Here is a 27,575-nt window from a genome sequence, read left to right on the forward strand (position 1 = left end):
AGGAGGCCTTGACTGGAGTAAACATTTCAAACCTGTCTCCATCAATTCATTGTTTTTCTTTGCAGCCAGAGGCAGGCATTAGTAGAACAGCTAATTTTTATGGCATCAGAAACGAGTCTTTTTTCTTTTTTTTTTAAAAACACCATGATATGCAAAATAAAAGCTGGAAGCCTTAAAAAAAAAAAAATGCTGAGGATATTTGGAGGGAATACTGATGCAGCTACAAAGTCAACCAGGTCTTTTGGAGCCTATTTTCTGAATATAAAATATAAAATCCTTGAAAGTAATAATTTTAGTCATCAAAGACTTACTGTTAATATTTCATGTGGTGAATTTTGATGGCCAAGTGGAAGTGATACTTACAGCTGGACCGGGAGCTCCAACCACGCCCTGGAGACCTGTTGGGCCGGGTGGACCCTAAAGGAAAAACAAAAGAAACATTTACAGTCTGATGAAGCAGCTCTTTATGCAACACTGTCAAAAATGTCACCTGATATATCTATATATATTTTTTTATATTTTAAATATAGAAAAACAAAATGCATCCCTGACACTGGAACCATTTTACATTTTTTGATGCTACATTGTTTTATGCTGGTGGGTTTGGGGTTGACACCCAGCAGACTGACCCAAAATTTTGCTCTATTGTTAAGTAGTGGAAAAATTAGACAAGGTTTTCAAACTGTCTTACAGAAAACATCTGAAAAACTGTGTTTTTGGTTTCTTTGTACTTACATTTCTTCTATCTATGCTTTATAGATCTATTTATTGGAGCAATTACAGCTGTAAGTTTTTTTTGTTTGAGTGTCTGCTAGTTTTGCACATCCTAAGCATGACTTTTTACTTGTTCTCCAGTTAATATAGCCCACGCTAAATCAGATTATACAGAGCTTCTTCTTTTCTAATCTCTTCCCACAGAGTAGATTTAGATCAGACTGATTCTGTTGTCCTAACTCATAAAATAATTTGAGATTATTGCACTTTTTAAATAATTGAAAAGGTTTCAAAGGGTGTGAATATTACTGCAGGACACTGAATTCTAAGAAAGAATTTGATATACATTTGTTTATAAAAAAAAAAAGCCAAATTCAAAATTCGTGAAAAAATATGTAAGGAAACAAGACATTCATAATGTTTCAGAAAAGCTGCAGACTTTTCAACACAAACATAATTGAGAAGAGCAGTCGCCACATGCTTCTGCTATATGTTCATTCCACATGAGAAATCAGTAGTGATGATTAGTTTTCTTTAGCTAATTAACTTTTAGTGTCATTTAAAATGCAATGGCTTCGGAGAAACCTTGTTATAGAATGTAATCAAAGAAGTAGGGTTATAAAGACTCACCCGTTCACCCTTGTCTCCTTTGCTTCCCTTCTGTCCAGGTCCGCCCACTTCTCCCTGTGGTCCAACACACATTCACAAAAGCTCTCATATCTCTCCTTAACATCTTAAAAAACCTCCTGCCTGCCATGTTTATTCAAAGTCCAATGTCTTCAAGTGTCACCTTTATCAGCATTGACCACTGAATATTCCTCAAGAGATTCTAATTTGATTGGCCCAGAAAGACCTTGGGCGAGTGTTTTCAATTAATTGATTGGCTCCCTGTCTCACCCCGTTGGTAGTATGATTGACAGAAAGGTGTGATATAAGACGTGACTTGAATGAAGGAGGTGTGATGGTTACAAAATGCAGATCTGTGGCTCAGTGTAACAGCGGTGGGTGTTGCTAGCCTAAGGGTGAACATTTTGTGTAAACAGCAGGATGATTCAGCGCCTGCCTTTGTTTGAGAAACATCTTATCTATTTAGTTCACATGATGCGTAACTCTAGATGGAATTACACATAGCAATATTAACTCTAACAAGCAAATAAAAACATTTGTTTATGTGCATCAAAGGGCTTTTTTAAGATACAGTGCTGGTCAGAGGTTTGCATACATTCATCGTCAATAAGAATGTGAGGTATAGGCCAGACATTTTTAATACGAAGGAGGTTAGCGCCTTTCCGTGAGCTTAATGCTAGCCTAATGCTAGCCTACCTAACTGCTCTAAACCCATCTGATCCAAAGGGCCAGCTTTGACGAAGGGACATTAATGAGGATGTTTAGGAACTTTCAGGAGGCACAAGAACATCCACGTCGCTGTCCATAGTGAAGCAACTTTAATCATGTGAGACCAAAACAAAAAGAGGCATATATGTCAAAGTTGAAACTCTCAGTAGCAACTAATTTTTGTAGCTTTCTCCATAGACAAGACAAATATCTTCTGGAGAAACGTTTTGTGTTTAGAGGAGGAAAAAATAGCTACACAGCCATAACGACAAGAAGAATGTTTTGATGGAGAAACGTAAGGCTTTTTCTCCAACTTGCTAAGAGATATTTATTCAAAAGGATTACGGAAAATTCTGAGCCTGTGTGGGTTGGAGGAAAATCAACAAGAAATGCAAACCTGTGCATCCAACTATTATTTTAAAAATGTAATTGTATTATTTGCTGCCCCCTAAAGAAGAGTTGAAATGCGTAAATAAACGCCTCAAATTAACATGACTTTTAAGCGAATCAGTATTTTTTAACTTCGGACCAGCACTGTATGCTGTACATCTAATAAAATAACATATTTGTCAAAATCTTTAAGAATAAAAATGTTTCTTTGTGTGCTTTTTCATCTTTTTGTGAACAAAAGCTTGTGGATTTCTTGTACCAACAAAGACACTTTTACTTTACCTTATCGCCGTCCTCTCCTGGGGGACCCTGAGGACCAGCTGGACCAGGAAGACCTACCGGACCTTGAATGCCGTCACGGCCAGCTGGACCCATGGGACCTTTCTCTCCCTGTGAATAGCATTTGTTACAATCATTTGATGACACCATGGAAACTTTAGAGTTTGGGAAACAGTTTTATAAGAAAAAAACAAAACAAAAAAAAAACAAGCTAGGAAAACTCACAGGGGATCCCTTTTCTCCAGCAGGGCCTGGTGGTCCTTGTGGGCCGTTGCGTCCTGTCTGACCAATAGGACCTCCGGGACCAGCAGGGCCTCTCTCACCAGGGGAACCCTGTTGTCAAACACCAGCCAGATAATACTGCATTAAATCCTTCAACCTTAAAAGAAGCTAAACACACCGGGGGAATCTGCTGGATATTTTCTTGAATCAGGGGCTTCCGTAGTTGAAAAAATATTCAACATTTGCTGAGATGTATGTTTAACAAACAAAAAGACTTAAACAAGATGTTCAACTAGTTGTTGAAGTGCACGTATTGATAGCTGTTAAGTCAAATTCAAACTGAAAAAATAGTTTGCGAGGCTATCATTAATACATTTTATATACCATAAAACCAAGACAAAGTATAAGCTGATATTTCCTACATAAAGTATCTCTAAGCATAGAGTCAAAATGATCAAAATAGTATAACCAACATGACATTTATACACTCAGTTGAATATTGACCAGACTGACAGCCTTCAGCTGTTATCTGACTGAAAGCAGACCTCCACAGTGAGCTTATTATGTAAGCAGTGGTCACACTTTTCCCACACCAGTCATGTCTCTTCCTGACTTTTCCCTGGTTGGTGATTGCCTCCGTGTACGAGGCCCTAAATCACACATATTATTGATCAGAGCGTCATCATGACACCCTCCCGCTAAGGGAGGGTTTTGAGCAAGCTTCTAACAAAACGAACACAATGAACTTTGATTTGCATGTGTTCGGGGCCAAAACTATGACCTGATTCCCACTCACTAAATCGGCTGCTGATGCGAGCCGCCACCTGGCACTCATATGCCTGGCCCATTTCATGACAGCCATTTTCTGGTGACACACATACAACAGCTCCAAACTGTCATCCCAAAGCTGCCAACCTACCCACCAGGCCTCACACACAAGCCTCTACGATAGTTTGTTTGATTCAACGCATTTCACTAGTTTTCTTAATGTTTCTCGTTTTTTTTCTTCTCGTTGTTTTCCTCCAACACATTAGGCCAGAAACGGACAAGATGCGCCACTTGTGGAACCAATTTTTGTTTTTGCGCCGTTGTTTCACTTTCACTTTCTGCTAGACACATACAAGCCTTTAAAAAAGACACGGGAAAAGCAACACACACACACACACACACACACACACACACACGCACACACACACACACACCACACTTAGATCCCCAATGCACAACAGCAGCTGGATCAGTGGCAGGAAATCGATAGAGGGAAATATCAGATCTGCTGTGTGCATGCACATTGCATACTGGTCACTTTTTCCTATTACAACAATGCTACCAAGTTAGTATTTCACCTGTGTTCTCTCTATGACTCACTTTCTGGCCAATTTAGGAAAACCACCTCTCTTTGCAGTGGAAATTGCTTTTCTCGTTCAGTGAAATTCTCCTCTTCTCACTTTCACAATCTTTCATGCCTGCTATGCATATCCGCTGTCATCTACACTGCTGTTGCTCTGCTGCTGGTGAGCAGCGGGGCAATTATCGGGAACCTGGGCTTAACGCTTCAACAAAGTGACAGACAGTTCAAAGCTGCCCGTCAATCAGATTATGCACAGCATCTCAGCTCCTGAGGCTTTTGTTGCCCATATCTCTAACTGAGGGGCCAGAGACAAAAGGCAGGAAGAAAAAAAAAAAAAAGAAAAAAGTTTCATTTATTTATGAATTGCTCTGTCACCCCTGCTTCCCTTTCATGGTCATAAACTGCAGTATGACAGGAGCATACATGATTTTCCGTGCTGCATGATGTAGAGTAATTGTAACCATGATATGTGAAATGACTTCCATTAAAATTTCACTCAACTGATTTAGGATGGACATTTTTATATCCCTTCAGATTAACTTTCAACAAATTGGGATTCTATGTGATAGACCACAAAGATACATCAGATGCATCTTTAAATAATGCCATTCTCCTTGCCACTTTTCTATAAATGTCAGATTTATGACAGCTAATATTTGCCCGTCAAAAAGACACTCCACCCTGAGCAGTAGGTCTCTGCAGCAGGGTCACCATGGACCTGCTGGCTGCTCCTCAGATTAATGCTCTCAGTTTTTCTCCCATTTCCCAGTCATGCACAACTTTGTGTTGATCTATTATACAAAATTCCAAGAAAATGCATAAATGAAGTTTGCTATTGCAGAGTAACAAAATGCGAAAAAGTATAAGGAGTATGAATACTTTTAAAAGGCAGGCTAAATTAACCCTTTGATGCATAGTGGTCACTACAGTGGACAGCTGTCTAAAAGCCATTTTCTTGTGCTTCTTGTGGATTTTTATGTTATAAATGCACACAGACCACTGAAGTGGACACTAATGCATCATAAAATACACTATCAACTGCTGGTCATCAGCTGGAAATGCAAGAAATTATTTTTGTTAAATCCACTATGGTCGACAGACTAAAAAGCACGCCGACCGAACCGGTCCCTCCTTCTACTGTAGACGACTCTAGCAAGTAGAAAAACAATATTGTGACATCAGATAACCCCTAAAGAACAATACTACTGATGTATTTTTTCAAATAACAACTTTGTACTTGGAGAAAATTACAATTGATCACCTAAAAAAATAAATAAATTAAATAAATATCTTTTACAAATCTTATTTCCTACCTTTCTTTATGCCTTAAGAAAATAAAAAAATAAAAAATTGGAAAAAAATCCTGACACAAAGGATCATAATTCATTCATGCATGAAAGGGTTAAGATAGTTTAACTAAAATAGTTATTGTTGACCAAACTAAACAAAACAGTTCGGACATTAGAAGCATATCACCTCCATCTGTGCAACAACAGTTGCTATAGGAACTGTTAAGTGCGTGTGCGGAGAACATCCATGATCAGTCAAGCAACAGGGATGAGACTAGCTGCTCTTCGATTAGCCTCTTAAGCAGTAATTAGGTTGTATTTCAGTGAAAAAACACAACAAATCAGGCAGCCTTTTGTCCAGCTGTGGTTTACGTATTTCTCAGGTTCTTTAATTTTACCAGCTGCAGTTTTACAGTATTTTATAAATCAGGAGAGTTTGCCAACTCTGGGCAAGATCAATACATCTAAAGAAAAAAAAAAACTGAAAGAAAATAAAGTTGAATAACTTGGACTAATGAAAACGTCTTGAGAATAGTCACTTTTAATAAAAGATAAATATTTTTCTTGCTATGACTATAAAACATACAAACAGAGAAGAAAGAGGTTGGGATAGGAATGCTAAACACCAAATAGAAAACCTCCTCATATCCCGCGATAAAATTTTAATCCAATCACTCCACTGTACTCCGTCCAGCCATTCTCTGTGCTGCAGTTTTCATTGCATGCACTGCTGAATGACTAGAGAATGGGGCTGCGCGGAGCACGAGCGGCTCAATTATCCAAAAGCACGAGTCACTTTTCCTCGCAATCTCTGTGGCTAGAGAGATGAGGTAACCATAGTAACTGGCTACTTACGATGGGGCCGGGGGGACCCTGAGGTCCTTCTCCTCCCTTTAAGCCACCTGGACCCTGAAAAGAGAGGGAAGAGAGAAGGTTAGATATCACTCACTGTGAACCACCACTCAAAGCTGTTCCAAGACTGACAATTGTAGCTGTCCAAAAGCTCTCTAAAAACTTTGAGCATGCACTTTTGTGTGTCCATACGTGCATTTGTATAAAGCTGAAGAGACTTCAGTGTGGAAAAATAGGATAAAAACAGACAAAAGTTACTGATACTCTTTTTTCTGTGTTGAGAGCCAAGAATCAGTGGGCCTGTTGGTGAAGATATTGTTATTTATTGCATTAAACAATTATTTATTCATTGATTATCACCAGCTTATTGTAGATACTCTTAAAACAACAAAAAAAGCTTTATGTGTTTGGTCCTTGAACCAATATCAACACACTACAAATCACACAAATTAAAATAATTTTAAAAAAGCTCATAATTACAATCTTGTATTTTTGTGAAAGAATAGTGAAAAGAATAATTTCTCTCCAATAATTATTATTCCAGTGTTTGAATGTGTGAATGACTGAACGTAGAGTGAAGTGTTATGAGGTCCTCTGAACTTGATAAAGTGCTACACAAGTACAGGCCATTTACCATTCAGTTACCCTTCACTGTTTTAAAAAAAATCACTGTCAGTTTCCTGTATAACACAGATTAAAAATATTTTAAACAGGAAATTAATGAAATACACAGGTTTGGTCAGATGTATCCCATACACTTATCATGGACCTGGATGCCTTTCTCTTTTTGGAAACTGATATTTTTTTTAGCTAAAACCCAAGCTTCTTGTATAAAAATGCTAATTACTGACAACAAAAGCAAACACTTGTGCCTTTCATTGCTCAATATATTTACGCTGCAAATCAGTTTCCTATTAAAATGCATGCTGTTTATTAAATCATTATGGACCCTGGCTTTCAAAAGTATTACATTATCAATGCAATGGGAGTCACCGCTTGAGCTTAAAAGGAACCAGAAGAATAAGAAGCGATGACAAGTTTTAAAACCCCACTGCGAGTCCCAGGTTGAGGCATGGCCCATTTATCTCCTGCCTCTTGGCACCTCGTCAAGTTCCCGGTCCTTGAATGGCAATGGCTGTGCTGATTCACAGCACAGAAGGGGTCTGGGGCTGCATATGGAAAACAGACTTTTATTATAATGGCTAATTTACAGGTTCCAGCAGAGCCAGGGGCTGTGGTGGCTGCCAAGCAGGCGCTGCCACTGGCTGGCTTAAATGATTCTCCACAGTGTAGTAAGGGACTATAATGCGTATTTGTTTTATATGTGCGCCCACGTCGACACACCGGGTCCTTCTGGGTTTTCTGTATCTGGATGGGATCAGTCTAAGAAGCCGAAAGAGCGCGCATGTGTTTGCTCACATATTATGTTTGTGCTTCCATTATTAAAAGAAAGTCATCTTTCTGCTCACATGGGACCAACACACCGGCTGTAATAAGTCTGCTCTGTGCTGTCGTGTGCGCCCATAATGGTCAGCCTTGGAATGAGGTTCGGCCACACGCTCTCCTAAGCTGATCCTGAGTCAGCCTCTAATAGCCATCTGCTCTCACCTTGAACTTTTTCTCACTCACACCCACTGCTTCTGAGAATCAGCACCGGTTTCTCCACACATTTGATGAAGAGTTAAAAAGTTGCAAAGGGTTTTAAACTGAAAGCGAGACACTGACTCACTATTTGTTTGGGAGCAGAACATGCCTCCTAAATGAGGAGGACTCTGGAACAACTTTAACTTTTTTAATGCATGGATTACTACTGAAAAAAAAAAAAAATTCTCTAGCATAACTAACTTACCTTTGCTTTGTTGCAACAAGCAAACTGTCTCTAAAACTGCAGGGTGTGGGGGGGAAACAATTATATGCTATTTGTCTCGGTCCTCCATTAGTTCCATAAGCAAGTTCTGCACCTTTTATCCAGTTTACTCTCAGGCCTGACATTTGGTTTAACAGCAGGTTGTTAGCCTGGTAATTAGAGTAGGCTAAATTCAGCTGAAAATGGGGGTTGGCATGTGAAAATGTTTTTCTGTATAATTATGTAAAAAAAAAAAAAAGTTACCATGGCTCCTGGGAGACCTCTTGCCCCTTGGAAACCTTTTAATCCAGGTGGTCCCACCTTGCCAGAATGACCTGAAGGACCTGGATCACCCTGGAGAAACGAAAAGAATACTCTTAACACCTGGCAGAGTGTCAGGCAATTATTACCGTGAGGTCTTGAGGACGAAGGAGAGAAATTATGAAAGTTGTCTGATAATAGATTATAATGATTAATTAGTTCCCTATCTGGAAACAAAAGCAAGAGATTAAGAGGTAAAAAGATGAAAAAAATTAATCATTTTTAGATGAAAAAAAAAAAAAACTTTCAGCTTCAATAGTTTGTCAAAGAACAAAACTGACCTTCCAGATGGACAAAAAACTAAAACGACTAACAATACTACAATTCCCTAAACTTTCTTATGAATTTTAGTAAATAAACATTTAATATTCATTCTTCATCACCTTTCCTCCTTCTTTTCCTGCAGCTCCAGGTAGACCTTGCTCTCCGGGTGGACCAGGAGACCCTGGGTGTCCTCGCTCTCCGCTTGGTCCTGTCTCTCCAGTTGGTCCCTATCAAGAGCAATGCAGGCGCATGTTTTCATATGTATATGAAATAATTGGTTTGCATTTTTGTAATCATATGTTGACGAATAAAGCAAATATAATTAACTTTGGGTGTGTATTTGTTCCAGATTTGATCTTGTAAACAGCTGTATAATTTTCTCCCATAAACGGATGAATAAAAAACATAATAATCTCAGCTTGTGCTTCCCAGTTTGAAAGAAACGATCAAGTTTGTGTGTGTGAAGCTTCTTAATTGTATCTGATTAAATATTTCTGTCATTGTCAATGGGTAAACTTTTGTGGTCGAAACATTTCTGCAAAAAACACGAACAACAACTAAACATGGTTAACAAACACAGCAAAATTAGCTGCATATTACCTGAGGTCCAACCACCCCTCCAGGTCCCGGAGGGCCAGTCTTTCCTTGGAAACCCTGAGAAAGACAGATAGTTTTATACATGGATAGCTTGATAGTTTAATAGATCATTGGACATATAGTTTTATAGCTCAATAAGTTGACATCTTAACAGATCCATGGGAATATAGCTTGAAAGCGTGATCGATAAACGCCTTGGTAGCTTGATGGACAGATAACTTGATCGTTCATTGTTTGATCACTCCAGAGATGGCTTAACAGCTCAACAGCCTGATATCTTGATAAATTGCTGGACGGGTAGCTTGACAGGAAATACTTTTCCCATAGCTGAATAGTTACTTTTTTTCTTTGACATCTTAACGTTAGGATTTTGATTTAGGAACATTTATGATAGCTGGCGAGGTATTTACTAAATCCAATCTATATTATTCTATTTCAGTTCAGATAAAATAAGATCTGAAGTGATCAAAGGGAAAATAAATCCTTGTAAAAACAGTCAGAGCAAGTAATAGAAAGTTTTATACGTTGTTTTTGTTAGAAAAACGTTATCAGAAAATTCAAAGCAAATGACACAAGCTCCAGAACTGTTCGTTAATAAAAGTGGTTTGGGCAATACTGACATTAAGAACTATGTTTTTAATTAAACATTAAACACTCTCCATATATCACTTTGGATCCCCATCACTGATGCTACTCAGCTTCCAAGGCCAAAAGAAATGACATCCCATGTCAAAATGGCAAAAAAAAAAAATGTTCACAAAGAAAGATTCCCGCTTACCGTTTCCCCCCTCTGTCCAGGATGTCCTGGCAGCCCGTCTTTCCCTGGTGGACCCTGGAGAGGAAACATTTGGACAGTTTTCAGAAATCAAGGTAGCAAGTTTATAAAACGAGGGTGTCAACATGGCTGTGAATAAAGCTCAGCTTTACGGCTCACAGGCAGTTTGACGGCAGCCACTTACATTAGGTCCTTTGGGTCCGGGTAAACCGACGGGTCCCTGAGGTCCTTGAGGTCCCTAATGGGAGAATTTGGGGAACAATAAGGCAAAGAAGCATAACTTAATGTGTGTGTCATTTTAAAGGGTTTTAACTGGAAGTTCATCTCATTTACTTATGATTGAAAATCAAACTCCCAATATCTCTTAGAGATTAAGGGCCTTTTCACATCTAACAAAGACCATACGACAACATAAAAATCATAAAAAAAAACAAACAAGCCTTTTCTTTTAGAGTGCCTTATTGATGTTTTGCACGAAACTTCCTTTTTAGAATCGTGGGGCTTAATTACCAAGCTCACAGCATTTCTGGGGGCCGAAGCAGCAGTGGCAGTTTATCCATGGCATGTGGCCTGCAAGCACCAACATGCAGGTGCTGCCGCGCTGGCCCTGATCCAGGGCACCAACCTGATTATGTCCACACATTAGCAGGGCAGTACTCCAAGTAATTTTAGCCTTGTAGCTGTAGCTGATATGCTCATCGTGACTGGTGGGTTCTTTGGCTTCAAACAAAAGGAGCTAGCAGCTGAAACAAATAATCCATTCTCTCCATGCTGTTAAAAACAATCTCATAATCAGGTCCATCGCGCACAGAAATCTCTATGCGTTTGGCTCCCAATGGAGTAGGGAGGAAGAGAAGTGTGTGCTGGTTCGAAACGCACATCCACACTGTTTTCAGAGAGACCAAAGGTGGCTGTGAGTTTTCAGACAGCAGTATGCAAAATATATTAGACCAAATAACCCACCAGCTTAGAGTTGCCTTTGGTTAAGAATAACCGGAGCATTGATCAACATATTTGATGTACATTTGCTTGATAATTTTGATGATGGACTTAATAAAATGTTGTTTATTGCTTGTTTCATAATGGTTAAGTGTATTATGTTTTATAGTGCAAAACAAGGTAAGCTGCCTTGTTGCTTAAATATGCCATACAGAGCTTAACTTGACAATATCAAAGAGATGTTCTTAAAAGATGTAGTTAATAATAAGGAGTAAAGTGGTGGAGCAGGAGAAAAGACTCCAGGATTCACTTCCCTCTTGATGCAGTGCATCTGTGGCAGCACACCTGCATCGTCTGACAGTGTAGATGCAAAGGCCTACCATACATAGACATATGAAAATCTCAAAGATCGCTGGGGAAAATCCTAGTTCTGACCCTCGCCAGGAAAACATCAGCTTATATGCTTTGTAGAGAAACACTTGATGTCGTAACTGCTTTCACATGAAAACAAGATCTATCAATGTTCGAACATTGCAGTCATGATCTATTTTAGAGAAAATATCACAAACCATGTGACTGTTTACGTCCTCTATAGCACTTATCCTTGCAGGATCACAGAGGGCCGGTGCCTTTCTCCAGCGGTCATTAGACAAGACGCGGGGTTTGATCAGGATAGGCTACCAGTCCATTAATGAGTAACATATTAAACATAACACAAATAACCATCCACAGACACACACATACATATCTGAAAACAATTTAGAGAGACCAATTAACCTGACAGTCATGTTTTTGAAATGTGGGAACCCAGAAAGAACCCAAGCACGTGCAGGGATACCATGAAGACTCAAATCAGAAAGACCCCAGGCCGGGATTCGAACCCAGGACCTTCTTGCTCCAAGGCAACAATGCTAACAACAGCAGCCCTGTGCAGCAAGTAATTTGAATGCAGCGAATACATTCAAATTGCCTTTGAGTCCCAATCCCAACCCAGTGCTCCTGGTGTCTTTTCACTCACTGCCTGTACAGAAACTCAATGAACAGAATACAAGTTACAGATGAAACAAAATTCAACACCAACCCGCTCTCCAGGTGGGCCTGGAGGTCCGTCACTGCCTGAGGTGCCCTGTGGAGAAAGGAAATCCACAGAGAAAGGGGATGAACTTTCTCAGAACTGACAGACTATAAAATATGAATAATATCGTATTGAAGCAGTGATACTCAGGTTACAAACTGATCCGCATGCATGCGTATGCTTAACAACGTTAAAAGACTGTGATTAACAACAGATACATCAGGCAGTAGATAAATGTTCGCAGTGAAAATACAATTTATTGATTTGTTGTTCGTACTTGTTTAGCATCAAAACCATGGAAGCTGTTGAAAGTCTGCCTGTGTTCTTACCTTTGCGCCTGGCTTTCCAGTCGGTCCTCTCGCTCCCCGTCCCCCACGCGGACCCTGTATTCGTTGTAAATTTATGATTAGGTGAAAACGAGGCAGTAAAGGCATGAAGACCAGGAGCGAGCGCCTTTGCTATTTTTACAATCTCTCAACAACTTGCCACCAGGGGCACACGTCCTGAAAACACACACTCAGAACTTGTACACAGCTAAACAATGCTGATACGTTGATATTTATCCTATAAATAATATATGTAAAGGGCTTTTGCTCAATTATCAGACAAATGAGATGCTTACTGTCGGTCCACGCTGCCCTCGAGGGCCTGACTTGCCAGCGGTTCCCTGAAAATAAAATACAAAATCAACAAAATCCTACACTGTAACATCAACAAGTTTTTTTTGTTTGTTTTTTTTTTTTTCTGAAGTTTTCTCTTCAGAAGTTTAAGCAGAGCAAGCTCTGTGTTTTAGATTACAGAATACACTTTAACACCAGACAGGGACAGCTGCTACGGGAGTCTTTGTCGCAGATTAAATAGAATCATCTAGGAATCTTTGGACAAAAAATAAATAATCAAAGTGCTGTGATAAGCGGTTACCCAGAGGCACTTGACAGCTTGAACTACCTGTCAGCTCAAGCGTTCTGAGGCCACGCGTGTCTGCCTCTCTGTGTGCGAGGGAACCCAGATGAGCTTGTCTTGTCGATAACAACCTCAATCCTTCAACATTTCTCACTGTCATCCCTTCAACTGTAACCCTTTTTCGCCGGGGTGACTCAACAGCTTTCTTTAAACAGCAGAACAAAGTTGTCACTCCACCCCTCAAAAGTTTCATCTCCACTGCAAACTTTCACCAGGTCCTTCCTGGAGCCCTTCCACACATATAAGGTTCAACATTTCCACAATTATCTTCCTTATTTAAGCGATTAATAGAGTTCCTGGCCATTAAAATTTCAAATTACATGCTGTTACAATTTCTTTTCTGGAGTTTTTTGATAATTTTCGACATTTTATGGAGTAAAGTGTGATAAAGGGCAATTTCATTTCTTTTTTGCTATCTGAACTGAAACTAATTAGTTCTATTTTTTAAAAAACTAATTAGTTGTATTTCAAAATCGATGACTCTAAGGATTTGTAAATATGAAACTGAGTATACCACACAAAATTTAGATCACAAAAATCTAGTTGTGATGTGGCAATGCAAGGAAATAGGAACCCAAAAGTTTCGGGTACGACTCTGACTGCAAGAAATTTGACAAAAACCTTGCATAGTCCATTGTTCATTGATCTTTAATTAATGCACAATGAGCAGGATGGCAAGCAGGATGCNAGAAAAATAACCTATTAGAGAAGTGCAGCAAAGAGAAAGTTCCCACAATAACCACTGGACATCATCTCTATCCACGGATACTGTTTGGGGGGCATACCTGGAAAAAATGACTTTGTTCTATCTTCTTAAAAGTGGAGATTGGTAAATTCTACTGAGACTGTAGCTTTGTGGAAGCAAACATTCACAGCTTCTTTGATGAATAACAAAGGAGGAATACGGAAAAAATGCTGCAAGCCCACTAGTAAGTAGTGCAGGACCTGTGATGCCATGAGCCTGATTTCTTTCCCAAAGACCTCGGGAACATGGTCAGAGTGCATGGTTTCATGACTCTTTGAAATGCCACAAGATTATAAATACGAATCTTGTGGACTCATTCAATAAAATAAACACGGGTTATCACTCTAAATCAACCCGAAAAGTGGTTAACCAGACCCAGAATCAACCTTTTTCCACGGTCGTCTCAGTCTCCAGAAATGATTCTCACAGAAAACCGTTTGGATTAGCTAAAAACAGCAGAACACACTTTTGGACCCTGGAAGCTTTATGATCTAAAGGGAGCATCTATAGTTATTTTAAAGTTTTTATCAGTGGTAGACGAAGTTGTACATTATTTATCTCTGGAAAACCCCTGTTGACTCTGTGTCTCCATATTCAGAGAACCTAAACCCAGATTGAAACAGCTTAATGCTACTGATGGAGTTCTGCTTACCCTTGCTCCTTTTTCACCGTTTGCTCCAGGGAATCCATTGAAGCCATTCGAGCCCTGAAATTTAAGACGAGAAAAAATTATGATGAATTTTAGAAATAAGAAATTTTGCTGAGTTGTTCATGTTCAAAGAATTCCTCACAAGAAGGCGATAAAAGAGAAACACAGGAGATGCCTGCAAAGCTAGACAGGTTGGTGCTTTTTTTTTTTTTCATAAAAAACAGAGCTCTTTCTTTTTGAGATTTTTTTTTGGAAGTAGTAAATAGGGTGGAGAAATGGGGGAAACATGGAGCAAATGGCCTGAGACCGGGAATCAAAACCAAGACAACCATGTTGAGGACGACGGCTTCTGCACATGGTGAGCATGATCTACCAACTGGCCCAAAAACCAAGCTCTTTCAAAGGTGACGAAAAGGAACAGTCACAGGTTAGATTGTTAGGATGAATGAGAGGCATAAGGTAAAGAGAAGAAAAGAGACGGTGGGTGCAAATAGAGACAAAGTAAAGGAAACCAGTAGATCCACTTTGATAACTATCAGCAATTTAGTGACTGAGCTTTTTACAGGCTGTGCTCCCTGATAGTGGTAATGGTGCCGGTCAAACAAATACTTGGCGAGTAATTACTGTTTGCCTAATAACGAGAGAACCAAGCAGGTCATGAATATAACCTCACTTTATGCTGAATTAGGCAGCATAACCAATCTAGACTAAATATGCCTTTGCCTCGGCTGAAACCCAAGGTCATATGGTGTGATTTGGGTCCAAAAAAAATAAATAAATTCAGGCAGCATTCATAGTGCTCATTATCCTTCATGTGCATATGCGTATTAAGCATAATACTGTGCAGAATAGGCAAGGACACAACAACTGAGTTACAAGGACAGAGTTGTAGGAGGTAACACAGCAGAAAAAAAAAAAACAAATCTGTTGTGCGAAATTTATTTTCCACAGCGTTGCAGTTACAGTAAACTGAAAAGAGGAGTGCCACTGGACGGGCACGACTTGCAAAGCGGAGATAAGACAGTCCGCTGAAGCTTTTGCAAATGGCATCCACAATTAACGATGTGGAAAAGCTGTTAGCAGAGAGCGATGGGCTGTAGCAGCCAAAAACACAGACAGTGGAGGAATTCCAGAGCGAGCTGATTGAGGGCAGATAAAGGCTGATGCCCGGCCAAGACTGTGACCCTGAAGCTACTCATGAGGACAATGTGACATTTCATAACAGAGATGGTACTTTATGATGTAAATGTGGAGGGTTCCCCTCCCACCCCCCGAGTAACTTTCCCCAGTCTACAAAGTTTAATTGAAAGAACTTTGTCTATAAAGGAATCCCAGTTACAAAAAGCTGAACAGATTTTTTGAAGTAGGAGAGTACGTCAAAAATTTTTATGATGGAAATTACCTTTTTTATATTCAAATCAAGGCAAAAGAGACAAACCTGTACTCTTTATCCATGACCACATGCAGGGAGCAGCTACTGGCACTCGGACGGTTTGATCATACCAACCATTTAGAAACTTTGCAGACAGCTTGCAATTGTTAAAAAAATTGCTATCACCATGTAGATTTTTTGAGCAGATGTTGCACTACTTTAATGGTCAAGAATTAATCCTTTATATTGATTTTAAGAGTAAAAGTAAAGTCTTTGGCATTATGAGACTAAATTGCTCCATCAATAATAATACAATTCACCCCAATCCCCTCCAAAAAAAATTAAATAAAATAAAAAAATTGTTGCTAATTGTTGGGTAACCGATTAGAAATATAATTTCTTGTATATAATCAGCTCAGGTTTTGCTGACTTTCAGGCAGAGCTGGAGATTTGCCGATCTCGATGTTGTGAGAGCAGGTTCTATCAGCGCCAAGATGTCAGTGCTTACGGCAGCAAAGAGGAAGCAGCTGCAGCAGCACATCCAGATAGTGGAGCAGTAGCAATATGGTCAGGGCTAGAGTGCAAGCAGAGCCAGATTTTTAGATAATGGCTTTGGTCTAAGAAGAGGGACAGCTGATGACTAAAGCAGATGACCATGCCAGTTAGGATTTCCTATAAAGAGTCATGGAGGGTGTGCAGTCGGCATCTGCTTAGGTTTGTGGGTCAGAGCATTTAGTCAGCAGGTTTTAGAAAGGTGTGTGAGAGGAGGGTAGGTGCTGAGCAGGAAAGAAAAGGTTATCGTAATACTTTTGTAATCTGTTTGAATTTGGCTAATTATCTTCAGCTTTTAAACCACTGTGACTTCAATGTGCTATACTTCTAACAATTACTTGCGTAACTTTTTTCATGCAACCAGATATGCTCATGGTCTTAGATGGTGGTATTTGTAGCTCACTGTGTATATAAAGACCTTGAGTTTCGAGTGCCAACATCTGTTTCTGTGTAACTTGCAGATCCACCTGGAAGAAACTGCTTCAAATCCCACTCAGAGGCTGCAGTGGGCTCTGTGGTTGTACAGTTTTAATAAACTACAGAAAGTGAACTTTGATAATTAAACCAAAGATCTTGGTAAACAAATGATCTCCAACTACATGACTTATTTTTTATGACTATCGTGTCTCCCTCACTTATCCAAGAGATTTGATATTGTTCCCATTACCCACCTTTGGGCCTTGTCTTCCAGGGTATCCAGGCAATCCAGGGACTCCAAGTTTTCCCTGAAGACAAATTAAAAAAAAAAGAAAAAATGAACCAGAAGTTAATAATTTTCTGCTATCATAGACCTTATTGGCTGTAGCATTTAAGACATAATTCAAAATCCACAGAGGGACAGGAAATAAAACTTTATTTACATGTAACCTTTGCTTTTGAAGGTGAAAAAGTTCTTAATATTACATTTATGCAAATTACATCAGGCAGTAACATGGAACTATATTTATCTTATGCAATCTACCACCTAATGAAGTCTCCTCAAACTGAAAACATTGTTCACATGTACAGTTATTAAATGTTTTAAGTCTCAGAAATGCACATGCCAAGAGAGGAGAGACGTAAACTGAACTCATTCTAATCAATATGTGACGATAAGGCGATTGCCAGAGGATTCAGTTTGGTCATTACTCATCCCAGGAAGTTAAAATTGCATTAAATGCACAAATGCATGCAGCTTCACCCACGGTCATTATTGCAATAACAGGAAATACAGGATAGATCAAAGGACTAAAAAGATGTTTTAGCACCACATAAATATGCTGCTTGTTTTTTACATGATGAGCTTGCAAGTACCGCAGCTCTCCCTGGTGCAACTTCTAATATTTTAATCAAAAGTTTGGCTTTTGATTAAAATAAATGTTTAAAAGAAAATCTGCCCATTAGGACAGTTTTTTAAACGGTGGCCGTAGTTAAAATATGAGCATGCTTTTCCTCTTAAAACAACATTGATTCTGTTTAAAAACATCAGCTGATAAAATTTTTACATAGAATCTATTTGCTACTAATACATAAACAATTTGACTAATGAAACCACATTAGTTGATTTTTGGGACTCTGAACTTAGTTCAGAATATTTGAAAATAAAATTTCAACACAGCAAAAATGAACTAGAACTTGATAAGGGTAATTTGGCACAACACTGTTCAAAACTATAGAACTTTAATAAAAGACTGTATGACTGGATCATATAGCTAAAGAGAACGGCAAATTGTGTTTTGAAAAATCATTAATTAAAATTTAAAGTTTACTTAACTATATTTACATAAAGAATAAATTTGCAGCCTTCGAAAGCACTGACTATTTACCTTCTCTCCTGCTAAACCCATGGGTCCAGCCTCTCCACCTGGTCCTGATTTGCCCTTTGGCCCTTCAGGTCCATCTTCTCCTCTGGGTCCTTGTACACCACCCTCACCCTGAATAAAGACGTAATAATGACAACTGTTTTATATGTCACATGTTTTTTTTTGTTTTGTTTCTATGCTTTATATGTCTTCAGCTGTGAAGACTGGTCTTCTCTTTAGAACTGATGACCCACCTTGTCCCCCTTGATGCCCATGTCCCCTTTGAAACCAGGGAATCCATCCTCTCCCTGGTGGTGAAAGAGTTATTAGTTATTAGAGCCACGGCAGGACCAGTTCCTTATACCAACATCTGTTGCAGCAAAACGTTATTAAACAAACACATTTAATAAATAAATCTGTTGTTTTAAGAGAAAGGAATCCTGTTAATGAAAGTAAAACTGAAATACAGGCGTGAGAGGATTACATCTTCTTCAAAAAAGAAGAACAGTGACATCTAGTGGTCATTTATGAGAAGCTCTGATGAGCTTATTGCTGGCTTGTCTTCTGCTGTCTGTTTTGCTCTGCTGACATCTGGTGGTTTGAGTTAAGAATTGCATTTTTAAATTTCTTTCTTTTCCATTTCAAAATTGTTTCCTTTTGATAATAAAATGAAATAAAAGAACACTTGTTTTGAAACTATCATCATCCCAGATTGACATCAAATTACAGGACGCTTATATAGTATGTGCTCACTTTGTTTTTAATAATTATGCTTCTGGGGTACCCTAATAGTTTGCTGCTAATAAGTACTATTACCCAGTGGTAACAACTAAATATAGTAAGTCACTGAAACCACATCTCAATATTATTCCAGCCTGGTGATTCACACTCCATTGCAGCTCAATGTTATGAGGACCTGAGTACTAGTCCGATAGGCCTTTAAGAAGTTTTTCTCTTGCCAGAATAAAAGGAAGCCCCATTTCAGGAAAAACTGCAACTCGGGGGGGGGGGGGGGGCATTTGCAGAGGACTGACATTTGTCAGCCATGTTGAGGAGGTTGGAGAGGAGTTTACCTTTTCTCCTTTGTCTCCTCTGACGCCTCGAACTCCCTCAGCGCCCTGCAGGATGTGGGCGAATACAGTCAGAGTAATGTTCACAAAAGGGTCCACAACTATTTTTTTTTTTTTCGCTTACTTTCACACCACGGGGACCAGGATAGCCGATAGATCCTATTGGACCTGGAAAACCCTGTAATTTAAAAACAAACACTAAATGTTCAGTATTCCATTGCATTCTTGATCATTTTGATGATTTTTTTTTTTTTTGCACATATGCAAGGCAGATCATCGATAGAATAGATGAATTTTAGTACCTTAAAATGTCAATGAGAAGTTATTTTAAGTGTATTTAATATTTATTCAGAATTCAAAAGGTCAAACTCATATACTGATTTGTATTTCAAGTGTTTATTTCAGTCAGATTTAAAGACTATGGCTTACAGCTAATAAAACCCTAAAATCAAGTATCTCAGGAAACTGAAGTATTACATAAGGACAATAAAAATAAAAAGTCCTTGAGGCCAACTCTATGACATGCACCTGTTTCTCATAGCTTGACATTTCCTTTTAACTGTATTTTCTGTGTTGTATTTGTTGCTGCCTCTTGGCCTGGGCTAGAAAAAGAGCTTTTTAATCTCAATGGATTTCATCCTGGTAAAAATAAAGTTTAAATAACATGTTTACTTGCTAAGTTATGGCCTGCATATTAAGACTGTTGTCCAGTGGACAGTGGACATCGACTCAAACTTCAATGATAAAGCGTCTGGCAGGTTACATGCCATGTTGAAGCATATTAACTGAAAGTTGAGAAGAAGGAAAAATTGTGGTTCAAACGTTCTTCTGCTCATAAGCTTTAAGGGAGATGCTGATCCTGCGTACACTGCTAAAATACAAAGGCTGACTTAAACGATTGTTCTATCACTGAGCTTGATTGGTCAGCAAACTGGCATGACCTAAACCCTGTAGAGGATCTATGGAGTCTTGCCATAAGGAGACACTGCAAACAAGCAGAAGGCCGCCTCTCAGTCGGCTGACACTTCTGTGAAATATGTGACTTTTATAGCTACACTGACCACTCAAAGCGCTTTACACCAGAGCCACTTTCAACCAATCAATACTCAGATCGGCAGGCAACTTGGGGTTAAGTGCTTTGGATGTGTTTATAAGTAATTGAATCATGAAGGACCTGAAATCAAACAAATATTTTCCAAAATAAAGGATGTTTAGTCTGCCCACTGAGCAACAGTTGTGCTAACACTTTTATGTTGCTCTTACGTAATAGTCTAAACTTCTGACAAACTAAGCTTTGAATTTCCATTGGCTGCATGTCAAATGATCAAAATTAGTAGAACTAAATGGTTGAAATATATCACAGTATGTGCCGTGAAGTTAGTTTAGATTTGTAATCTGAATTTCAGAAATAAGGCATAATCTTATAGAGATGCACCTGTTCTTGCACTATTGTTGCACATTCAAATTATACTCACCATGTCCAAGATCTAGTGTGATAAAGTGCTTCGATAAAATGCTCTGGATAAGGCTTTGTGAAGAATGTGTTAATACTTTTCTTCAAACTACCACTGTGCTTATCACACAGCAACAGCACATTTTGAACAAATTAGGCACTTTATTGAAAAATATAGATTACCAAAATATATTCCAACTTACCGTGGATCCTTTCTCTCCAGGAGGTCCTTCTTTCCCAGGGTGACCCTAGAGAAGCACACATAACTGCTGATTAGGTGCCGATAAATATTTAACGTCAATAAGTGAAATATTAAAAAGGGATCGAAATCCACGGCTTACAGGAGGGCCATCAGCACCGGCAAGTCCAGCCAGACCTTGCTTCCCTTGAGGCCCCTACAAAGACAGAGTAATAAATACGGACGCAGTCAGTCAGACAGATATGCTAAACATATTGAAATACGTTTTCGAAACCGCAAACAAAATTCTCTCTGTCAGCCAAACTAAGCTCTGATGCCTATAAAATGTGTGATCTTGCGAGTGTTTCTGCCCTTAGAGGAGCAAGGTAAGGGCTTACAGCTCAGCCACAAATCTGCTCAACTACTTATCAAGTCTTGACTGAAACATACACTTATCAGCACTGTAGAGAAGGTCTAAGGAGGAACTTCAGTTCCCACTGTACTTACTTTTTCACCCGGAGGCCCAATTGGACCTTGAGGACCAATGAGACCCTGGTAGACAAAGAAAAGAAACATGTTATAAGAAGCACAGGGAACCAGTCCAGGTATGTTTTAGAAAGTTATAGTATAAATATCATTGGCTGGGATACAGTTACTCATCGTTTTACTGTTTAAAACATTTTGTTTTTAAAACTTCATGTTGCAGCCCAAAAACAAAGAGTTGAAACAGCTATTGACAAAGAGAAACTCTCCAGAGGTCCTGTGCTTTTGCATTAAAGTGTCTCTGGCTGTGAATAAGTTATGCATTCAACCTGCATTCCATCCCGCAGGTTCCCACTAATACTTTCCAAAGTAACGACGCCGTTCTGTTCACACTGTGATCGTCAGCAGGACTGAAAATTATACCTGGCAAAGGTCAGTCAGCACTGGCGTAAACACTAAAAGGCCCTGTTTCACATCAAATCTGACTCAAAAATGGAATTAGGTGTCTAATATGTGAACAATTTCTGCTGGATACTAGTGTTGTTGCTGCTTTTAGCAGGACAGAAACAAAGATTTACTCTTTTCTCATGTGAGATTTCTGCGACAGAGGGATAGTGGCTGGGCTGTGGGGAGTGCATCGAGAAAGAAAAATGTGGAAAGAGATTTTGATTTAAAAACCAGAAATGTGGGGGATCATTCAAGATTATACTGCTCCCTGTTGCACTGTCAATATGGGAAACTGGAAATAGAACGAAGAGAAAAAGAAGCAGAGCGAGGAGGAAGAGGAGTGAATGAGAAAGTATACATAAAAAGAGGGAGAAAGTGATTGAACAGGATTAATGTAAATAACTAAACACTCACATGAGGACCAGGCAGGCCTTGTTGCCCAGGAGGACCTGGCTCTCCTTGCGGACCCTTCACAGAACAGAATAAAACAATTCAGTTAATTTAATGCAGAGAACTCCTAACATTTCAGCAGCAGCCAAATAATGAAAGGATGAATTAAGAAACATAACTCCTCGTGGGGTGAAGAACAAGATATCTTGTTCTGTCATTAGTGTTGATATTTGGGTTCAGTAGGGATCCATTATCAGAGGGCAAACACACAGACAAAAACTGTAAATGTCCTTTTTCAAGCATGACATGGTGTTGGATTCAAACGTTCATAAAAGAACCGCAATGAAGATGTCTGTTTCAGCTGGTAGAGCTGAAAAACGTGCAAAGGAAAACTTCAGACGGTCAAAGCCACTAAGAACACAAACACAGTAGGTAAACGCAAGTGCCATAAAAAAGTATTTGTCCCCTTAAAGATTTCTTCGGTTTTTGCCTTTTCGTATTGAAATGTATTTTAAATACATCAAACAAATAGCAACTTGCTTCTATGCGAAATGCTTCCTAAGTGTAATAACTGGTTGTGCCACCCTTGTAGGCAACAACTGCCGTTAAGTATTTTTGTTACTGGCACTTATCTCTACATGATAGGTCAGAGGTCATGCCCCATTTTGACCCACTCTTTGAAGAAGTCGAACTCAGCCAAACATGAAAAGTCTGTTAAGATTATGCCAAAGTGAGCACACCAGCAAAGAGATGAACTTTGCAGGTGTGCTTCAGATTATTGTCCTACAGCACAAATATGGAGCTACTGAGCTTAAAGTAGCAAACTGACGGCTGGACATTTGCTTTTAGGACTGCAGCAAAATTCCCACTTCCATCAGTTAAAAAAAGCCGTTCAGGTCCAGATGAAGCTAGCAGCCCCAGACCATGACACTGCCACCACCAATCAGTATGTGTATTTTATTCTGAAATGCTTTGCTAAGGACACAAACCTTCCATAACATAATTTCTGTTGCCTTGTCAGTCTGCAGAGTATTTTTACCAAAAGTCTTAAGGATAATCAAATAACTATCTCAAATTTTGCTCTTCCTGACTGATGTAAATTACTGTTTCTCATCTGTACTTGAATTTCTTTAGACATGGCCATGATGAACTACTTTAAAAAGAAAAGAAAATAGGTCAATTTTGTGTTGTCAAGCACTGTGGGATTAATAAAGGAATATTTTATCTTATCTTATCTTATCTTATCTTATCTTATCTTATCTTATCTTATCTTATGAGCTATTAAGATGTTTCCTTATTCTACACATTTGGATTCTGAAACTGGATTAAAAAATGCTTAGTTGCAATTCAATCCTGATCTTAAAAGGAGGAAATTACTTTTTCCACAAAAGGTCAGATCTGTGTCTGATTTTAGAGTTGTTTTACTTGAAACATGTAGGCATGACAAAGAAAAAAAAAACTAAGAAATCTGTAAAAGGCCTGAAAATGTAATTTAATTGTAGTCAATTTTTTTTGTTATTTGTAGACATTTTAGCCGAGAGAGGGATGAAGTCAGTTATGTAAAAGGCAAATAAATTTCATGTCTGAAGTCAAATATGTGCAAGTCTGGAGTCCAGTGCTACACCTTGAATTTTAATTTGTAAAACATTCAGACTTCTGCTAGAAAGTAAAAGATGAATAAGAATATCATCTCTGAGGATGACAATGACCTAAAACACACATCACAATCAATATAAGAACGGCCTTTCCAAAAGATCCAAAAAGATTTGGAAAGTCCCAGCTGGATACCATACCTGAAACCGAGGCGGAAAAAAATGAGGTCATCTGGTCTGGAGTGGGCTGTGCACAGAAAATTTCCACACTATCTGACAGAGTAGGAGTGCTTTTGTAAAAAAAAAAAAAAGGCCTAATATAGTACAATCCAAAAATGACTGAATGCTGCAATAAAATCAAAAGGTGATTTAACAAAGCATTAGTTTAAGGGTGTTAACTCTTATACACCTACAATATTTATTTGATCTTTTAAGCTTTCAGTATTTTTCAACTGAGTTACTGACTTCATGTCATAACTAAGGTAGGGAAAGTTCAGAAATTACTTACTTTGGCTTAATGTTTTTTCATAAAACGCTGACATTTTAACTGGAGTCTGCAATTAAAATGTCAGGGTTTCCTGTTCTTTAAAAATAACACTCTGTTTGGTCTAAGCTATTAAATGCTTTCAAGTCAGAAAGCTTAGCTCAGGATGAAGTTTTTAGTTGCTGGTGTCAAAATGTAAGTACAAGCTTGAGCTCCAAGTCTTTGATCAAGCTGAATCTGAAGTCAGTCATTTGAAATCAAAACTCTGTCTTAGTCTTATGACTGAAGCACACATTGTTACATTTTAGTTTAAGTGACAAATACTAAGAACATTTAAGTCAACTAAATCTATGGTAAATTTACGAAAATATAAACTGATGGAGGAAAATATGAAATAATGGTGCCGCCACAGTGCTTTACATTTAGTGATGGAGTTCTCAGTCTTGCAAGATTCAAGCAAGCATAGCAGTTTTAGGGCAGTTTTAAGCAATTTCCCTTTGACATCAGTAAAGTCTATTCTATTCTATTCTATTCTATTCTATTCTATTCTATTCTATTCTATTCTATTCTATTCTACTGACCACAAGTCAAAATTTAGATCTTTGTCCTCAAGTCCAAATACAAACTGTGATGAAGCTTTTTATGTTGCAGTTTAAACTTAATGTTAGACAATAAGTAAAATAAGGTTATGCAATTCATAAAGTGTAAAAATATGATATACAATAATATAAGTTTTTGGTTTTTTTTTTTAGCTATTTTTGCAATAAGCAGACATGCAATATTTTTAGTTGAATCAGTTTTTATTCAGTTTTCATTTGGGAATATTACCGTTAAATTTTAATTTAAACCTTTAAAATGTTCGAATTTGTAATTTTATATTCTGTGAAAATCCCAGTAAAAGAACTGATGTAGGCAAGCTAAGCCACTGAACAGACTTTTTGTTTACCCTCAAAGTACAGTTAGAAAGTAAATGAAATAGGTTCTGCTGTCATCAACAGCTGAGTCATGGCCTCCTCCCTTGCATTGTTGCACTGGAGTTAACGTTCACAGTCCTTCAGCAAAGTAAGCCTCACACAAACTAGATGCTGCAGAAAAAGTCAGACTTTCAACTTTTTAAACAAACACAACACAAACACTTCTCACCATGTTTCCTTTGGGACCAGCTTGACCATCCAGTCCAGAAAGACCCTAATGTGAACAGAATTGGTTGATGAAAATTGTTATTAAGAAAGAAGCAAATCATGCAGCATGGTATGACTCAGCTCAGAGCACAAACAAATCATATTTACAGGTTGTCCGGGAGGACCTGGGGACCCTCTGGGGCCAAGCAAACCTCTGGGGCCCTGTTTATAAAGAGAAAGAAACGATTTTTAAAAAGCAAACAAAAAAAAAAATCCACCTCAACACAAGTTATTAAATGCAACATTTAAAAAAAAACAACAAAAAAAAAAAAACATCAAGGTAGTAAAACTGCCTGGCACTGAATTTAAATGTTGCTCTATGTGAAACACAAACCCCCATGTGGTCACAGATGGGCACTGCAGATGGAAAGCTAGTATGAAAGTTGTCCCTCCTTGTAAAACATAAAGACATTCATTTGATGTCAGCTAAAGTATTTTTGCTCTTTTACCTTCCTGCTGGTGTGTGATGAAACGTGGTGCAACCGTTTCTCTAAAAGGACTCTGCTAATTTGGGTACAAGAGGGAGCAAATTTCTCATGCTACCGTTCACGGACCATTTACACAGCGCCTGGCAGCAGTGGAAACTTTCACACGGACATAAACAGAAAAAAATAAATAAATAAAAATGCCAGTTCTATTTTTTGATCTCTTATGCAGAAACTGTTTATAACAAGGCTGAGATTAGAGAGGCAATGCTCCCTAGAGTAAAGAAGGTTGGCAAGGCCATGAATTAAAAAAAAAACTGAAAGGGACGAGAAGGTGACGTTCACCCTTTGATCTGAACTGATTAGGATTTTATGGATACAGGATTTTCACTTATTCAGCCCCTTTTAACCTGACACCCTGACAGACTTTCAGAAATCAACTAGTTAGTAAGCCCACGACTGAAAGAGTGGCAAAAAGAAGGCCACAAGCCACGTTGTAGAAGAAGACGCTCTGATCAGATGAGACCCTAAAAGAACTTTGTTGCACAAGTCCAAAGCAATAAGTCAGGGGAAAACTAACACTGCACATCATCCAGGAGTAGGACAGCTGGTTGATGGGAAGATGGATGGAGCAAAATACAAGGCAGTCCTGGAAGAAAATCTGATCGCTTTTCCAAAAGTGAGACTGGGGTGAAGGTTCAGCTTCCAAAGGGACGACACTAAGCATACAGTAAGAGCTACAAAGGAATGATTTGGATTAAAGGATATCTCATGTGTTAGAATGGCCCAGTTAAAGTCCAGACCTAAATATATTCGATAATTGTGACTAGGTTTGAAAACTCAGATGAACGGGCAGGAGTCTGAGCTGCTTTGTACGCAAAGATGGAAGAGACAAACCTTAAAAGACTTGGAGCGGAAATCGCAGGAAATATAGTTCTACAAAATATTGACTCAGGTGGGCTGAATACAGAGGTGTCCCACACTTTTAAGATTATGATTTAGAAGATAAAAAATTTTGCACAATAAATTGTAACGCAGTTTAAGGAAAATTCATATTGTCCCAAGGTTTTGTACTGTAAACTCAATGACCCTGCCTCTAACTAGAACTATACTTACACTCTCTCCAGCCACTCCTCTCTGTCCAACATGGCCATCTTCACCCTTGGATTAAGCAGACATATTTTGGACTTTTAGTAATTTTATGGGTATTTGAAAGTGATACAAGACAGATGAAAAACTCACTCTTGGCCCGTCGTCTCCTGGAGACCCTGGAGGGCCAGTGGGGCCATGTTCTCCCTGGAACAGATCACGTAGGGAAAACATCAACAAAGATTACAAATGCTGCAATCAAAAGAGAATCTACATGCTCGATTTGTGCGGCTGAGAAAAAAAAAAAAGATTGTAGTTTAAAGCAAAAAAAATATGACGTTGGTCAGAAATGTGGAAAATTGAGGGTGTAAAAAAATACAACGAAAACAAGCAAAAACCGCCTTTAATCTAAAGTTGGCATGGTCACCACAAATGGGCATGGACCCGCAATATATGGTTTTCACTATTCATA

General features: G+C 38.6%; 1 protein-coding gene across 1 annotated transcript in view; it reads right to left on the bottom strand.

Moving 5' to 3' along the window:
- LOC103146345 (collagen alpha-1(XI) chain-like) overlaps positions 1-27,575 on the bottom strand; it is a 92,929-nt gene that overhangs the window by 19,620 nt on the left and 45,734 nt on the right. The window contains exons 19-45 of the mRNA XM_007564213.2: positions 27,257-27,310; positions 27,131-27,175; positions 25,698-25,751; positions 25,552-25,596; positions 22,357-22,410; positions 21,520-21,564; positions 21,176-21,229; positions 21,038-21,082; positions 19,506-19,559; positions 19,385-19,429; positions 18,566-18,619; positions 18,336-18,443; positions 17,202-17,255; positions 14,610-14,663; positions 12,872-12,916; positions 12,579-12,632; positions 12,256-12,300; positions 10,420-10,473; positions 10,239-10,292; positions 9,464-9,517; positions 8,983-9,090; positions 8,543-8,632; positions 6,436-6,489; positions 2,944-3,051; positions 2,722-2,829; positions 1,345-1,398; positions 364-417 (exon numbers count right to left, since the gene is read on the bottom strand). Coding sequence (XP_007564275.1) covers positions 364-417; positions 1,345-1,398; positions 2,722-2,829; positions 2,944-3,051; positions 6,436-6,489; positions 8,543-8,632; positions 8,983-9,090; positions 9,464-9,517; positions 10,239-10,292; positions 10,420-10,473; positions 12,256-12,300; positions 12,579-12,632; positions 12,872-12,916; positions 14,610-14,663; positions 17,202-17,255; positions 18,336-18,443; positions 18,566-18,619; positions 19,385-19,429; positions 19,506-19,559; positions 21,038-21,082; positions 21,176-21,229; positions 21,520-21,564; positions 22,357-22,410; positions 25,552-25,596; positions 25,698-25,751; positions 27,131-27,175; positions 27,257-27,310 — 1,647 coding nt within the window. The remainder of the gene's footprint in view (positions 1-363; positions 418-1,344; positions 1,399-2,721; positions 2,830-2,943; positions 3,052-6,435; positions 6,490-8,542; positions 8,633-8,982; positions 9,091-9,463; positions 9,518-10,238; positions 10,293-10,419; positions 10,474-12,255; positions 12,301-12,578; positions 12,633-12,871; positions 12,917-14,609; positions 14,664-17,201; positions 17,256-18,335; positions 18,444-18,565; positions 18,620-19,384; positions 19,430-19,505; positions 19,560-21,037; positions 21,083-21,175; positions 21,230-21,519; positions 21,565-22,356; positions 22,411-25,551; positions 25,597-25,697; positions 25,752-27,130; positions 27,176-27,256; positions 27,311-27,575) is intronic.

The sequence above is a fragment of the Poecilia formosa genome, unplaced genomic scaffold, assembly GCF_000485575.1.
Source record: "Poecilia formosa unplaced genomic scaffold, Poecilia_formosa-5.1.2 Scaffold156, whole genome shotgun sequence".
In the NCBI taxonomy this organism is placed as follows: Eukaryota; Metazoa; Chordata; class Actinopteri; order Cyprinodontiformes; family Poeciliidae; genus Poecilia; species Poecilia formosa.